We start from the raw sequence: 14,705 nt of genomic DNA, 5'->3' as shown, positions 1-14,705 counted from the left end.
TTGCCTTCATTCTCCATCGTACGCATATTTCTCCCGAGCTGCTCCTATAGGATTCCCGAGAAGTGTGGAACACGAAGTATGCCAACGAGGAGTGTAAGGCGCTAACTCTATACTTCCAGAAAGTACGAAGCGCAACAAAAGCAGGAATGGGCAGGAATACAGGTCGTCACACGCCGCCAACTCTATATAACAAAAAAAAATGTGTCCTGTGAAGCCGTATCAAGCATGCACAAAAAACACTTTCGCACTTCACATCACAAGGGATTGAAAAGTTTTTATTAGGACGCATCAAAAAAAAAAAAAGTTCACATTCACTGCCCCGCGAAACCGCGGACGTACCACTGATGCAGATTTATTTATTTTTTACTCCGACATGCTTCCGTTTTTTCGCGCGTAAAGCCTTTTTTAGATTTTGCGGAGCTTGTTCGTCTTATTTTTTACTCCGAGTGGATAGTATGCGTCAACTAGAATAGCAACAAGTTCTACTAAGCCCTACCACATTGTCTATGGAAGCTCGCCACATGACATTCGCACCGTTTACAACGACTTTCTGCTTTGGTTTCTTTTTAATCGCATTTGGAGTTCTTAAAATGGGAGGATTTTTTAGGATATTCCTTCAATCTCCAATATATCAGTGGAATGTAACATTTGTCGATGTTTTGTGCTCTCTGACGCAGCATCGTCATGGGCATTGTTGCAGCCCTGTGTTTATTGGGCACCGTTTTAACTACATGCCGCCGGATGTGTTCCCAAGATCCAAAGAACCTACGACCGAGTAAGTAGGTTCGATACATTTCAACGGTGTCAAGTTTCATAATGTTATTGTTCAGATTGTTATCCAGCACACTGTCCCACGTGCATGCTGTTCACTGTGTGGCTAAACTTACAAGCGTAAGTTAATTTGGTATTCAAACTGACCCTATTTAGATAAGAATCAAACTATCTACATGTGCGATGTCAATATATTTCCATTGCTAAACGCTGTCATCGTGATTCGTACTTTTTAGTGCGAGTAGATCTAAGCAATTTTACATACCTCACAACTTTAACCACAATACTATTCGAAGTCATTTCAACTGAATTCCGACATCGGTGCGAATAAATGACAACAATGCTTAGAAACACTTAAGGAAAGACGGTGCAACATGCCTGGTAAGATGTCATTCGTGTGCACTCTGCATTACTGAGATCGTGGCATGCTGCAGAAGCGTGATTTAGTAATGATAATTAACCATTAGTGGTCAGAACTGTTTTTACGAAAGAACTTTTATACAGTTTTCTAGCATACAGTGCGATTCGAGACATCTCCCTTTTCTCGCATATCATGTTCTGTGAACTTGACACTTCTACTGAGTACGAAAAAAACAGTAATGCACTCGTCCAAAGCTCCTCCGGTCATATCGCAGGGTTGGCAAGTAACCCTGCCATTATTGCAAGGACGAAATCCACTGCGACGGCGTGATATCAAGACGCAGTCGTTTTTGAATCCGTAGAAAAATGATTTAACCTGCATGCAGTACTTGTACTTGACCGGCAAACAGCACCTGAGGGTTAGTTATTCCCACAAATTTCAGACACTCCAAATGATACTATTTATATTGAGAAAGTTTGATTATAATTGTGTAAACCATAGAATAAAAAATTGCCACGACAATGTGCATAATACGGAGTATCGTTTGGCGTTCATTGTGGTGTTTTATTGTACACATGATTTACATGGTGATTTTTAAACCGTGACATTCAATTGAACATGCCTTCCTTTTACCTTTGATTTGTAGATTTGTTTTTCGACGTCATGAAATGCTTCTCATTCTACGACAACGCTATGAAGCTCTTCAACACAAAGTCATCCCAAGGAATGCTTGGCGCCATCCATGGCATCAAGTTCCTGAGCATGTGCTGGGTTGTGCTGTGCCACTCCTACATCTTTATGAACCCTGAACGAGTCGGTACTGCCTATTCTTTGGAACTTTTTATGCAAGGGCAGTTTTATAGACTACGCAGTAGCTCAAAGGGATTGCAATACTGCATGATACGCATTAATACTTGTATAATTCTGTGCAAACATGCCAAACGCAATGTAACAAAATGAGAAACTCGGGCCCAGGACAATCTAACCATTCTACTTTATTTTTTTTGCGCTTCGTCTTTAGTCTGGTTGTCACTCTGTCTATATGATTACACCAATGTCGGAGCGTGATGACAAAAAAAACATGAATGGGTGACCGGAATCCTCCTTTATGCAAACCCTGAAACATTTAAGGCAATGGGACGACTTATGCGCCCGATAAGCTTGAAGCTATTCACAGTATTTGTGACCACTCACCATGCCGACAACTTACTTATTATTAAACAATAATTTGAAAAGAGAAAAAATATTCCATACATGCAACTAATTGCTCCAACTAAACGTATACTGTAACCACCAGTTGATGCTAATCTGCGCAGCCTCCTTTTGCAGTGAAAGCTGTTTTGATATAACAGCCAGTTTTGAAGTTGCAGTTGTCCACCGCCAGTGTCCACAACAGCTATAGCGAACAATGAGAAAAAATATTCTCGATTAAGTGAAATTTGAATCCAGGACCTCCATGTGGTCGTCGAGTATGTTTAAAATTGCAACCAAAAAAGACCCTTATCAGGGTTCAAGCCAGGCAAGGCCTGACGTTAAAAGACTTAAAATAGCGCGGTAAAAAGGCAAAATACCAAGGAGGCGTTACACAATGCAAAGCGCGTAATAGGTGGAGGGTTTAAAGCTCCCACCCATCGCATAGGGTTCAGCCATAGTGTTCATCAACAGCCACAGCGTGAGTGCAGTGTACATATGCCTTACATATGGGTAGCGGGTGCCTCGCTTCTCCGCAGAATGGTCAACAATGGCGTAGCGGTCTACTTGCCAAAATTACAATGATTTATAGCTTAGTGGGAACGTAGCAACTGTATAGTTGTAGTAGCCATCCCCCCAAAAATTACAATGACCTCAAGAAATTCTGCTTATTCGGCTTCCTCTCTGTGCTGCGTGTACTTCGCATTCCTCTTCTTTTTTTTTACTTTTTCCCAATGCATGAGAGCAAGCAGCTGGGGCTTGGTCTGGTAAGCATTTGTAGGTTTCTATAAATTTGAATTTCTTCTGCCAATTTTAGATTTCTATTGATTGCAGACTTGCATGTAGCAAAAGGTTCTATTCAGTAGGTTAATGCTACCAGAGTCTTCCAGGAATCTGCGGCAGCGTACAGCTATCACCACTCTTAACACGAACCTTCTGCAGCGTGTCCTAGACCAACTTCGACTGACGCCATTGCCGCGAAGCGTGTCTCGGTATGTTGACGACAGCTGGACCACAGCTTGATTGCACTGGTCGCCTTGTCTTTCGCTAAAGTCTGACCGGCGGGGAGGAGTGGCTCAGTATTGACAGTTACAGCTGTCGTCAACCGCTGCGAACATGGTGACCGACACTTTGTGGCACAGTCCAAGCTGGACCAGGTCACACTGCGGAGCGTTTATTAATCGGCTGACGAATGCACTTGCTAATCGCAGGTGCCACAAAAATTGGCTTTAGTAAGTGCTCCCCTAACGTCATAACGTTGTCTCCTCTTTATACCGTTAAGGTGAAAATAACCGATGAACATTATCCTTTGATTGTTCAATACATAGGTTGCGCCAGGGTGCTCTTTTTCAGTATTAACATGCTCTAAACGGGAAAAAGGCACGTTGATCAATACACGGCATGTATACAAGTTCAACGATTTGCGTGGTGTGTTTCGAGGAATGAGATGATGTTTATCATTTTACGTCGTTTTCAGTGTCATTGGAGAATATTCACGAAGATCCATTCAAATGGCACTTCCAAATAATGATGAATGGTTGGTTGGCTGTGGACACATTTTTTATGCTCGGGTATGTAATATTTTTTCACAAATAGTTTCGCGATTAATACATTTGTTGCCTAACTAAATCTGCTTCAATTTTGCAGCGGAGTAACACTTGCCTACTCAACTCTGCGGCATATGGCAGAACACAAAGGACGTCTCAACATATTCATCTACTTTTTTCATCGCATATTAAGGTACTTAAACATTCCTGTTCTTTGTATTAACATGATCGCGATACGTTGTTTCGCAGGTTTTACACCAGTGAATCAGCACTCGTACAACGTGAACTTTATGCACGCCTGGAGCCTTCACTTAACGCTATTGCATAACTTTCCAACGGCTCAATGGGCCCTTGAATATCCAAAGCAACCCGATTGCATTTTTTACTTGAGCGACATACCGCGCCATGCAATTAAGGCTGTGAGTACTAAAGCAGCGTGTGTGTTTGGAGACGTTGTAAGCTATCTCCCGGTTTAGCTTTGCAAAATACCGTCGCATTCTAGCTCGTGTCAATAATTTCACTGCCACCATCCTTTTTATAGAATCGTGCCACCCTTGGGCTTCACTCTGGCACTCATCATTCTGCTGCCCGTGTTCGGCCGGGGACCCGTGTGGCACGAAATTGTGGACGTGCAGGCGAATAAGTGCGAGCAGAACTGGTGGCAGACTCTGCTTTTCTTTGCGAATTTCGTCACCACCTACGACTCGATAGTGAGTGCCTTGAATTTCATTTTCAGTGTGCCAAGACGCGTTGATTGAGCAAAAAAGGATAAGCACCCCAGCATTTGTAGATATGTAGCTGATGTGTGGACTGCGTGCTATATATCCAATAGCGTTGTAGTCTGGAAGTGCATTCGGCTGAAAGAAAGTCAAATCAAGCTGCTTTTCTGTTCCACGTTATGTTTTATTTCAAAAGTAAATTATAATGACACAAGTTTTGTTCACAGCATGCGGCTTTGTTAGATGTGTTCACGCACGTTTCTTCAACGGGAGGTCAGTCACTAGAAAAAAGAAACTTTCTTGCTTCCAAGCATTATGCGATCAAGTTAGCCGCTAAGCTGCGGGTGAACGCTTATTGAGGCGCTGATATTCAACGAAAATTGATGAATGTTGTTTTCATTGTTACTGACTGCTTTGGGCTCATCTTCCTTGCAGTGTCTGGAGACAACTTGGTACCTTCAGTGCGACATGCAGTTTTACATAATTGCCCTTTTGGTCGTTCTACCCATGTACAAGTAAGAAAAGTCTGGCAGTTGTATAAATTACGAATTTCATCGTGACGTTTTTCTAACCAACTGTATTTCAATGTCCCTGATACACGTTCATCTGTTGTCACATCAGCCTTATCCTTCTAATAAAGCAAATTTCTGGTAAACTAACATTTTCAAGTTGGTGCCGCATATCAAGACTTAATGCTTCATAAACTAAATGTCTCATAGGCGGTGGTATTAGGCAGGGATATCCGCCACTAAACCGTGTATTATGTTATCTCACTAATGAATATACGACAAAAGATGCAGCAAGAACAAAGCAGAAACTGAACATTTAACGCGAGGAAAAGACTTCTTGCGTTTTAATGAAAACCTATTTACTTTCTTTGTTGCAGGCATCCTGTCCTGGGAAGTCTCATCAACCTCATGTTTCTCGTCGTGTCTTTTATAATAATGGCGGTCATCATAGTTTATTATAATTTCCCTGCCATCATGATTTTCCTGCACCCTGATGTCGAGTAAGTGTACGTTTGCGCCAAGCATGGTTAAGTTTTTTTTCCTTGCTTGCGCTTACGAAAGAGAACACTAATTTTTTTTACCTATGATCATCGAACAATGCTCATTTTTTAAATGACCATGAAACTTATATCGAACTATTGTTAAAGCAAAAGTACAACATAACTAACTGATTAAAGTTGTTTCAGAGACATAAAGGCTCGATCAGTGAGCAGCAACACTATTAGACGGGCTGGAAGAATGTAACTGCTTTTGCAAGGGAAGGCCAAACCGTAATGACATAATGGCGAACTAACTGTAATCTTCATGCTTGAATTTCGGGAATCTCTAAGAGTGAGCACACCAAGAAAACTTAAGTTTGGCTTCTCTCACGACGTCAGTGTACAATACTTTTAAAGATTGTAAATGAGTATATTGGAATGGAAGTGTAAGCTTGAAGTGCTACCTAAGGGGTAATAATTGCTCCGTAGTGTTCTGTCGGCCTCTGCTCGACCATCATGGTTCATATTTCGGTCACCGTGCTTACAACATAGTGACCGAAGTACAACATTGTCTTAAAGTTACAAAAAATATCATTGTGCGTATTCCATTGCAGACTCATCAAAAAGGAAGCGTTCTATATTCACTGGAGGCCCTACACACATTACGGACCTTACGCCGTTGGACTGTTCCTTGGCCTCCTTTTCTTCAGGAAGCAGAAAATTCGTTTCAGCAAGGTACGTGTCTGATTTGGAAGCCTTGTGTACCTCCAATACAGTGTGCGTCTTTTAAGGGGCGAGGAGGGGGCTCTAGGAACTGCACATCAACTGTCCTTGTGGCGTTGAATTGATCAATGTGCTACGTCGCTCCTGATGACACACTTTCGCGCAGCTGCTGAAGGGTTTAATGAGAGAACACGCCTTGGATACCTGGGGCTGGTGAAATACGATGGGGCTAAAGAGCCGTAGTGATACTGTTTCAGGATAGTCAGAGACAAAGCAAGGAAATAACCTTGACTCCAGTGATTGCAACCACTTGACTCCTTCAAGTCACCCCACAGAGCCAATTTTTCTTGCTTGAGCGCCTTAGAGACAAGGAAAGCGTTGGCGACAATAGGCAAGTGTTGAGAAATGGCGGTATTTGTTTTCGCTATTGTAGCACCACCGTGAACATACCGTAGTCTTATATACGAAAGCAACCATTGCCGTAAGACTCTTTTTCAAGAATACTATCTTTGTTAGTTTTTACTCTTCCCCACACTTTTTGTACGCAATTTTTCTCACATCTGTTCACTTTGAATGTCTGCCAGAAATTATTTGTTTTCCCCGTGGTTCTTGTGCAACAGTAACCTTCATTTTAAATTTCGTGAGTATTTATTTTTTTCAGTTTAGAATCTACAATGATGTGCCTTCACATCAGTTATATACTCTTAGATATTTAACGGAAGGTTTGTTATGGTGGATAGTGCCACCAAGTTGTCACTTCAGCGTTATCCACGGAGTGAAGTAGGGATTGCTGCCTAACGGTAACCCGGTTGTGTAATTACTAATGCAGGCTCGACCACATCTAAGGTTAGTCACGCCGTGGTGGTATAGTGCTTAAGGTACACGGCTGCTGGCCCGCAGGTCGTGGGATCGAATCCTGGCTTCGGCGGCTGCATTTTCGATGGAGGCAAAAATGTTGTAAGCCCGTGTTCTCAGATTTGGGTGCACGGTAATGAACCCCAGGTGCTCGAAATTTCCGGAGCCCTTCCCTACGGCGTCTTTCATAATCATAAGGCTGTTTTGGGGTATTAAACTTCACATATCACATCCTAGAATAATACCGTTTTAGTATTCAAGCCGGTAAATCGACAGCGTACATTCTACTCTATGAGTAAAATGTTGGTTATACGACGTTGATAAACAAAATAATAACTTTTGTATTACGTACAAAACATCAGCCTTTTGAATGTTATTGAGATGTTGACCACAGATCTGAACTACCCTGCATTCTTTGAGGTAATTACAAGCGCAAAAGTTTAAGACCACGCTAGGTGAGGCCAACAGCCTCCCTGCGACATATACGCTGTGGCACCCGTGATACGAATATTGTGTTTTTCCCTAGCGTTCTCTTTTTAGCGTGGCGAGCATTTTGGCAGCCATAACTACGTGCTTGCGTCTCGAGAGCAGCATACCAGTGTGACTGTTTTCAGCCACAACCATTCGCCCAATCAGATAATTCAACAAAACACTGTTCGACACACTATGTGATTGCTGCGATTTTTTCTATCAAAATATGGCCACTTGGTGAAAACGAGGTTCATTGCCATCAAGAGGCCATGGTAAAAGAACGGTAGCAGTGTGACGGCCTTGCTGCAGATGAGTATTTTGCGCGCAAACAACTAATAAACAATGGATTGCATAGTAGTTGAAAATTGATATACCTGTGAATAAGAAGACCAATTTACATCTTCGTGCTGATGTTAATGTTTGGTGGTCCAGACAGACAGTTTAGCAGGCAATCGCGTAGTCCGTAAACTTTTGAGGTTGACTGCACACTACCTGCAACGGGAACGGGTGAAAGTATGACAATATTTCTTGCCGTGTCTCTTAGCTTTCCGAAGGGCTCAATATAAGTGTGCCCCGCCGCGGTGGTCTCTAGTGGTTAAGGTACTCGACTGCTGACCCGCAGGTCGCGGTATCGTATCCCTGCTGCGGCGGCTGCATTTCTGATGGAGGCGGAAATGTTGTAGGCCCGTGTGCTCAGATTTGGGTGAACGTTAAAGAACCCCAGGTGGTCGAGATTTCCGGAGCCCTCCACTACGGCGTCTCTCATAATCATATGGTGGTTTCGGGACGTTAAACCTCACATATCAATCAATCAATACAAGTGCTTCTGAGCACTCTCGCTCAACTTTATATGCGAAGCTCGACGACTAGGAACATTACCCATCACCCTGTTCATGCTTCTTTTTGCATTAACTAGTGGATACTGGGCGTATCCACTAGTTAATGCAATGCAAAAAGAAGCATGAACAGGGTGATGGATAATGTTCCTAGTCGTCGATATAAGTTGAGCACTTGCGCCCAGCAAGTGAACGCCATGTGGTTCCCACTGGTCTACTCGGTGTGTCGCCTGTTGACAATCATTCTTGCGCACGGGTACAAGTGAAGAGACGAAGGCGTGGCAGCAGTGCAATAATAAAACAACAAACAAAAGTGCTATGCTCAACAAATACTTGGTGTAGATTTACCAATAGTTTTCGAAGCACAGAAATAGGAAAACAAAAGCTACGAAAATCTTTAAAAGAAGCGTGTACTTCATGCAGTGGTCGTCCGTTTCATGTCACCCTGTCGACGATCGAGTCCACAGTGGTAACTAATTGGAATCAACTCTTCTAGATGTGTGGTCGCAACCCATATTTTGTGTCTTGCAGGCGCTGGCCATCCTTGGCTGGGCAGCAGCCATCACACTTCAGTTGGCCATGATTTACGGGATCCGCGGCTGGCACGAGCATTACGAGACAGTGGGAATCGTGGGCTACGTGTTCGCCATCACTCACCGGACAGCCTGGGCAGCCACTGTGGCCTACGTCCTGTTCGCTGCGCAGTTTGGCCTCGGAGGTACGTCAAGTAGCGTGTCATGTCTGCGGCGCGACGAACCGTAAAACGTTCCAAGAATGAGCACGTTATCTGCCCGAACAATCTTCCACGGCAGTAATCTGACTGACTTGCATGATCCGTGCTTTACGCTTGATTGCACTTGCATTGCAATAGCTAAAAGACCTGTACGTACATCCTACCTTTGAAAGAGATTCGCGTCAATTATTTGCCTCGCAGCAGGGCTCAGCTATCAGACTTAGGATGCGAGGAAAATTGCTACAGGTAACGGCTGGTACGAAATCACCGAAATCCCAGCGTCTTGGCTCCGAGAACATGGCGTTTTGTTGACGACCCCGATGTCGTGGTTTTGATTCCCTGTCGCAGTGACCACATTCTAGTGTAGGCGGAATCAAATTATGCTGTTGTGGTTAGATAATGCTATGCGTCCGCCGTAGTAGCGGTTACGGTGTTCGACTGCTGACTCGAAGGTCGCGGGTTCGATTTCGGCCGCGGCGGTCGCCTTTCGATGGAGGCAAAATGGTTCAGACGGTGTAGCGTGCGATGTTAGTGTTGAAGAATACCAGATGGTCGAAATTTCCAAAACCCTCCACTATGGCGTCCCTTATATCTTGGTTTTAGGACGCTAAGCCCCTGATGTTGTTATTGGACATTGCTATGCACTTGAATATTTATGTAAACACGTCTTTTTCATTCGCCATTTCATGCTATTTCAGAAATGCTTTATCAAAGGGAAGCAATGTCAGACGTGCTTCTGTATATTTGCACGCTTCCACCTCATTACGACGTAAGGGCTGTCTTGCGCAATGCGTGCTCTGGGAACTATCTATAGATAATCCTACAAAATTCAGATGAAATTACGGGCTCAACGTGAACATGCGAGAAAATTCGGGAACTTACGAAATAGAGATCTACGCTTAGGCAGCTGAAAGCGATAACGCTTGAATCCTCAGCGATACGTGTACAAAGGTAGAAGAGCTTGACCGCTTTGTCAGATTACCGATGGCCGACGCTATGTTCGCCGCTCTCAGTAGTCTGCATCGCTTCTAGTCTGACTGCGTTTCTCGGGCTCAGGTTGGGCCAAATAAAAGTACTCGTCTTAAACCCACCAACTGCTGCCTTCTTCAACCACACGGTCACGTGACAATATTGATGGTTGTTAAAGAAATTAGTGCGAGAGCCTACTTTATGCTATATACGGCACTGGTGTTTACACGACTCACACAACAGATAGCTTGAAATATTCATTGTGGTGAAAAATTTTTGGAGTTGAACTTCCGAACAGAGTAGACCAGTTATTTATAACCCTAAATTATAAGGTGTCACGGCTTGTAAATTACAATGTGCTTTATAGCACAGTAGCCAATCAGGTACTGGCAGCGCAATTAAAGTCGTAATTATGCACCTGAATGACTCTCCATATCAATGTTACAGCCCTTTGAGATGCTTCACGCATTAGCGGTGCCTAATCACGCAGAACACTTTCTTTGTAACAGTTGAACGCGACCATTTTTTATCCCAAGGCAAACATACCAGTTACAAAACGTGCTCTTCGCCAAATGGTGTAAAATGCAGCACATAAAGACGACGCACAAAACAAAGGGCACACAGAACTTGCAACTACCTTGACTTGTGTCCTCCTTATGCCGGCTTTACGCGCTGCACTCTACACCATAGAACTAAACCAACTCGCCGAGTTTTGCACGCTGCTCTTCGCCAAAATTAGCGGCGCGACTTTCATCCGATTGTTGTGCCGTGTCGCACTTCTACCGAGTTGAGTACATTGTGTATTATAATTACACACATTTTAATAATGAATGATAGCTTTGCTCTTGCTACTATAGGCTGCCAAGGTAGTTGAGGGACGCCTACTTGACAAAACATTGTGTTGCGTGTCACGCAGAAATGTGTCATACTGAAACCTGGGCTCATACTACGATTCGCACACACCGATTCTCGCAGCATGAGGTTTGGAATACTTTTATGCATCTATTAGTGCTACGGTGTTACTCATTGGTTATTTATGACGATAAAAAGGGCGCACATACGCCCACGCATATGTGCATGCACATAGACGCACAAGAACTGATATACATCACCCGCGGCACAGTTTGCAAGAGGGTTTCTGCGTAACCCATTGATAGCAACTCATTCATACAACAGGAATATATGTACAAACTACGCAGAGCCTGCGTTCAAATCCCGGCTGCGGCTGCTGCATTTCCGATGGAGGCGGAAATGTTGCAGGCCCGTGTGCTCAGATTTGGGTGCACGTTAAAGAACCCCAGGTGGTCAAAATTTCCGGAGCCCTCCACTACGGCGTCTCTCATAATCATATGGTGGTTTTGGGACGTTAAACCCTACAGATCAATCAATCAAATCATCAACGCAGAGCCTGAATCGTTGGGATGTGTTTATTGATAAACAGTCTAGTAAAGAAAGATAAAGAGACGTTTTTGTGACTGACACCAAATTGTCATATGTTACAGGCATGCATGAGATGACCGTTCAGATGGTAAAACACAGAAGATTTGTCTACCATATTAATGCTGGTTATGCTTTGCTGCTGCATGCCATTTCTTTTTAGATATTTGTTTTGGTTTCTCCCGAGTACTGAGATCTTGAAAAAAAAAAAAAAACTCGACGAACTGTTTCATACGAAGCACGAGGAAGTCAGTTTATCTGGCAATTCTTTCCAGTGCTTTCTATCTTTCTGCTGATGTTTCATGCAAATTCCATACTTAGACGCCCTTCACGGGGGTCCTTCTTGCACAGGTTGGATTGGCCAGTTTCTCCAGTGGAAAGCACTTATTCCATTGAGCAGGTTGACCTTCATGACGTATCTTCTGCATCCAGTTGTCATGTGGTATAAGCAGGGCCAAATGAGGGAGCGCTTTTTCCTCAGGCATTTCCCTGAGATGGTAAGTAACTTTGTCGTTATTGAAACGTTCAGCTCATCCAAATTGTATTGGCGTTTTATTGTGGAATGTATATCAACGACATTTATTGTTGAAGTGGGACTCTGTGGGATTAATATAGCTTTTGGTTACCACCCCCTTTACCACCCCTTTAAATACCACCCCAATTAAAACAAATTCAAATTTTTCATTGTTTCCAGGTATTTCATGGGCATTCAGATCTTTTCTTTTTTCACACAGTCGTTCGAAACAACAGCTTAACTTATGCAGTACAACCGAGAGCTTGTGCTCTGTAACTATATGCTGTTATTATTGCGATTGGAGATTCTTGTTATGGGTACCTACCCACCTTTCTCACCGTACTCTATAAATCTTTCGAAACTATTTAAATGCTAGAAAGCACCCCTTATACCAATCGCTATTGGCACTACGGCTCGAATTAGCGAAGTCACACTTTCTGAATCTTCATTTTCCCATTTTTCGTTCCTTTGAAAGCGTTTCAGATTGCTATGTGTCCAGCGCTAAAAGAACATTGTAAGGTATTGCTCAAAATATCGATCACTTTGTCGTGATGTGTACATTTAACGCTACTCCGTATGTTTTTTTAAAACGGGGGGATCACTGCAGGAGAATTAATGTAAAACGAGCTTTGCTGCTGCCGTTAACATCCACTGCCTCTCATTCTCAGGCTAACAACGTGGTGGCGGACCTAGTCTTCTCCTATACTGCGGCCTTCATCGGCACACTGCTCTTCGAAGTGCCCATGCTTAACCTAGAGAAGATAATCCTGCGGCCTTTTACCGGCCCACCCAAGAAGCAGGGCCGCTCAGGGAACGGTCTGTCCAACTCGGCATACGCCCCCGAATCGCCTCCCGTCGACTTTGTCATCAACGGCCACCACTATCCCGACGACTACAAGAGATCAGCAGGAGGCGAGAGGAACAGCTCATCTAGGCTCTGAGAGCCCTGGACAATAGACTGACGCGCGATGACAGCAGTCGCGGCGGAGTATCTGCAACCTGCTTCTCACAACACTCGGCAGCGCCTCTGAGGAGGAAACTGGCTTGTACATTGAAAGGTTTCGGCTTGTATATTGCTACTCGGAATGCTGTGAGTGCGCTATGGCGGGACTGTTTACACCATCCCGACTACACTCTGCGCACTCGTCCACCCTTTTCTCCATTAATTTGCAACGTCACGCTGACTCTGACGACACAGTCATTGTCGAACGTTGGATCATTAGTATTGCGCTCACAAGCTAAATGCATGTTATTTTTTCTTGTATGATGTCACATGTCATATGGGTAATTTATCTGGTGTTGTGTAGCACAGGCAAGGAGATGGCCAGTTTCAGTCATCTATCTGCTTTGTTAGAATGTTTGCATGTCAGCGTGGGCAGGCTAAGCAGAACGAACTGTCAAAGAGCGCGAAGCTCTTACGCGCTGCATATTGACTTCAGAACACAAACGTGTGGAGGAACCTGGATGCAGAGGGGTACACCACAGGCAATAGTTGCACGGGTGGTCCTTGTATGCGGGAGCTTTTTTAAGTGACCGAATACTGCAAGTAGAAACCAGGTGGGCCGAAACTCCAGGGATTAGCGCCAACGCGCATTCGTCTGTACATGCTGCATATTTTGCCCGATGTTGAAAAGGAAACAGAAACGAATTGTTATTGCAGTGTGACACACGTTCATCCTCGCTGTCGTTACCTGGATTACGCTTGTTAAAGGTTATCGTTTCTATAGCGATGTATGTATGTTTCCCTTAAGCGTTTGATGCCATTGATAGAGCCATGCCATTTTCTGTACTTTAAATGGTTGAATTCATTCCCCACTACATAAAGAAAGACAAGCAACTAAGAAAAACTTTTCTTAGGGGAGAGGGAACAAGATCGTGTCAAGATGAACTTAAAAATAGCACGCGACGCATTTACAGTCTCATTAAATTCAGGAGAATGTAAAATAGTAGAAATAGTGGTCTGTCAGCTACGACAGTTTGGCTCAGGACAAATATATTCACCCAACTGATGTTGTTTTTTTCGAAGACTCAACTTGTTTTGTAAATAAATGTGTAAATGCCCATCTGAGTTCAGTGCTTCCTTTACCACATTAATCCGAACGGCCAGCAGTGGCGTCTGCTGGCTACTTCACCTGGCTAAATATGGTCATCTAAGGGGCTGCACTATCCGCGTAAATACTGTATGTGACCGACGACAGTAAGCGACGGCTCGTAATATGTGCACACCGTTGTTTTCAAGAGAATGTTACGAGCACCGAGACTCTATATTGGTGTGATGTGGCAAAGTAATCTTCAAGAAGCATCTCCAATTAGCGCATAAAGCATGGACAAGCAATTTTGAAGTGCAAAACAAATTACAACTTTTGGTTAATCAAAGTTGTTTATGACTAACACTGTATAGCGGAGGCCATCGAATTTATTCGTACCATCACGCCAGCATGTAAGTACATGAACAATTTTAATATTTACTGTGGACGACATGACGTTACCTGGGAAGGATCTCACACCCTCACGTTCAGAAAAACAATGCCAACTTAAGTTTTCATGGGCAAGGCCGGCGTGTAACAACGTTGAACAACGCACATTATTG

At 43.6% G+C, this 14,705-nt stretch overlaps 1 protein-coding gene across 1 annotated transcript in view; it reads left to right on the top strand.

Moving 5' to 3' along the window:
* Positions 1-14,176, top strand: part of LOC119187865 (nose resistant to fluoxetine protein 6) — a 55,804-nt gene extending 41,628 nt beyond the window's left edge. Inside the window, exons 5-15 of the mRNA XM_037435964.2 lie at positions 678-775; positions 1,779-1,949; positions 3,801-3,894; positions 3,971-4,063; positions 4,412-4,580; positions 5,025-5,104; positions 5,476-5,598; positions 6,192-6,312; positions 8,994-9,180; positions 11,953-12,098; positions 12,784-14,176. Of these exons, the coding sequence (XP_037291861.2) occupies positions 678-775; positions 1,779-1,949; positions 3,801-3,894; positions 3,971-4,063; positions 4,412-4,580; positions 5,025-5,104; positions 5,476-5,598; positions 6,192-6,312; positions 8,994-9,180; positions 11,953-12,098; positions 12,784-13,056 (1,555 nt within the window). The 3' untranslated portion in view covers positions 13,057-14,176. The remainder of the gene's footprint in view (positions 1-677; positions 776-1,778; positions 1,950-3,800; positions 3,895-3,970; positions 4,064-4,411; positions 4,581-5,024; positions 5,105-5,475; positions 5,599-6,191; positions 6,313-8,993; positions 9,181-11,952; positions 12,099-12,783) is intronic.
* The last annotated feature ends 529 nt before the right edge of the window (positions 14,177-14,705 follow it).

The sequence above is a fragment of the Rhipicephalus microplus genome, chromosome X (genome assembly GCF_043290135.1).
Source record: "Rhipicephalus microplus isolate Deutch F79 chromosome X, USDA_Rmic, whole genome shotgun sequence".
Classification (NCBI taxonomy): Eukaryota; Metazoa; Arthropoda; class Arachnida; order Ixodida; family Ixodidae; genus Rhipicephalus; species Rhipicephalus microplus.
This window is presented reverse-complemented; position numbering and strand designations above follow the sequence as displayed.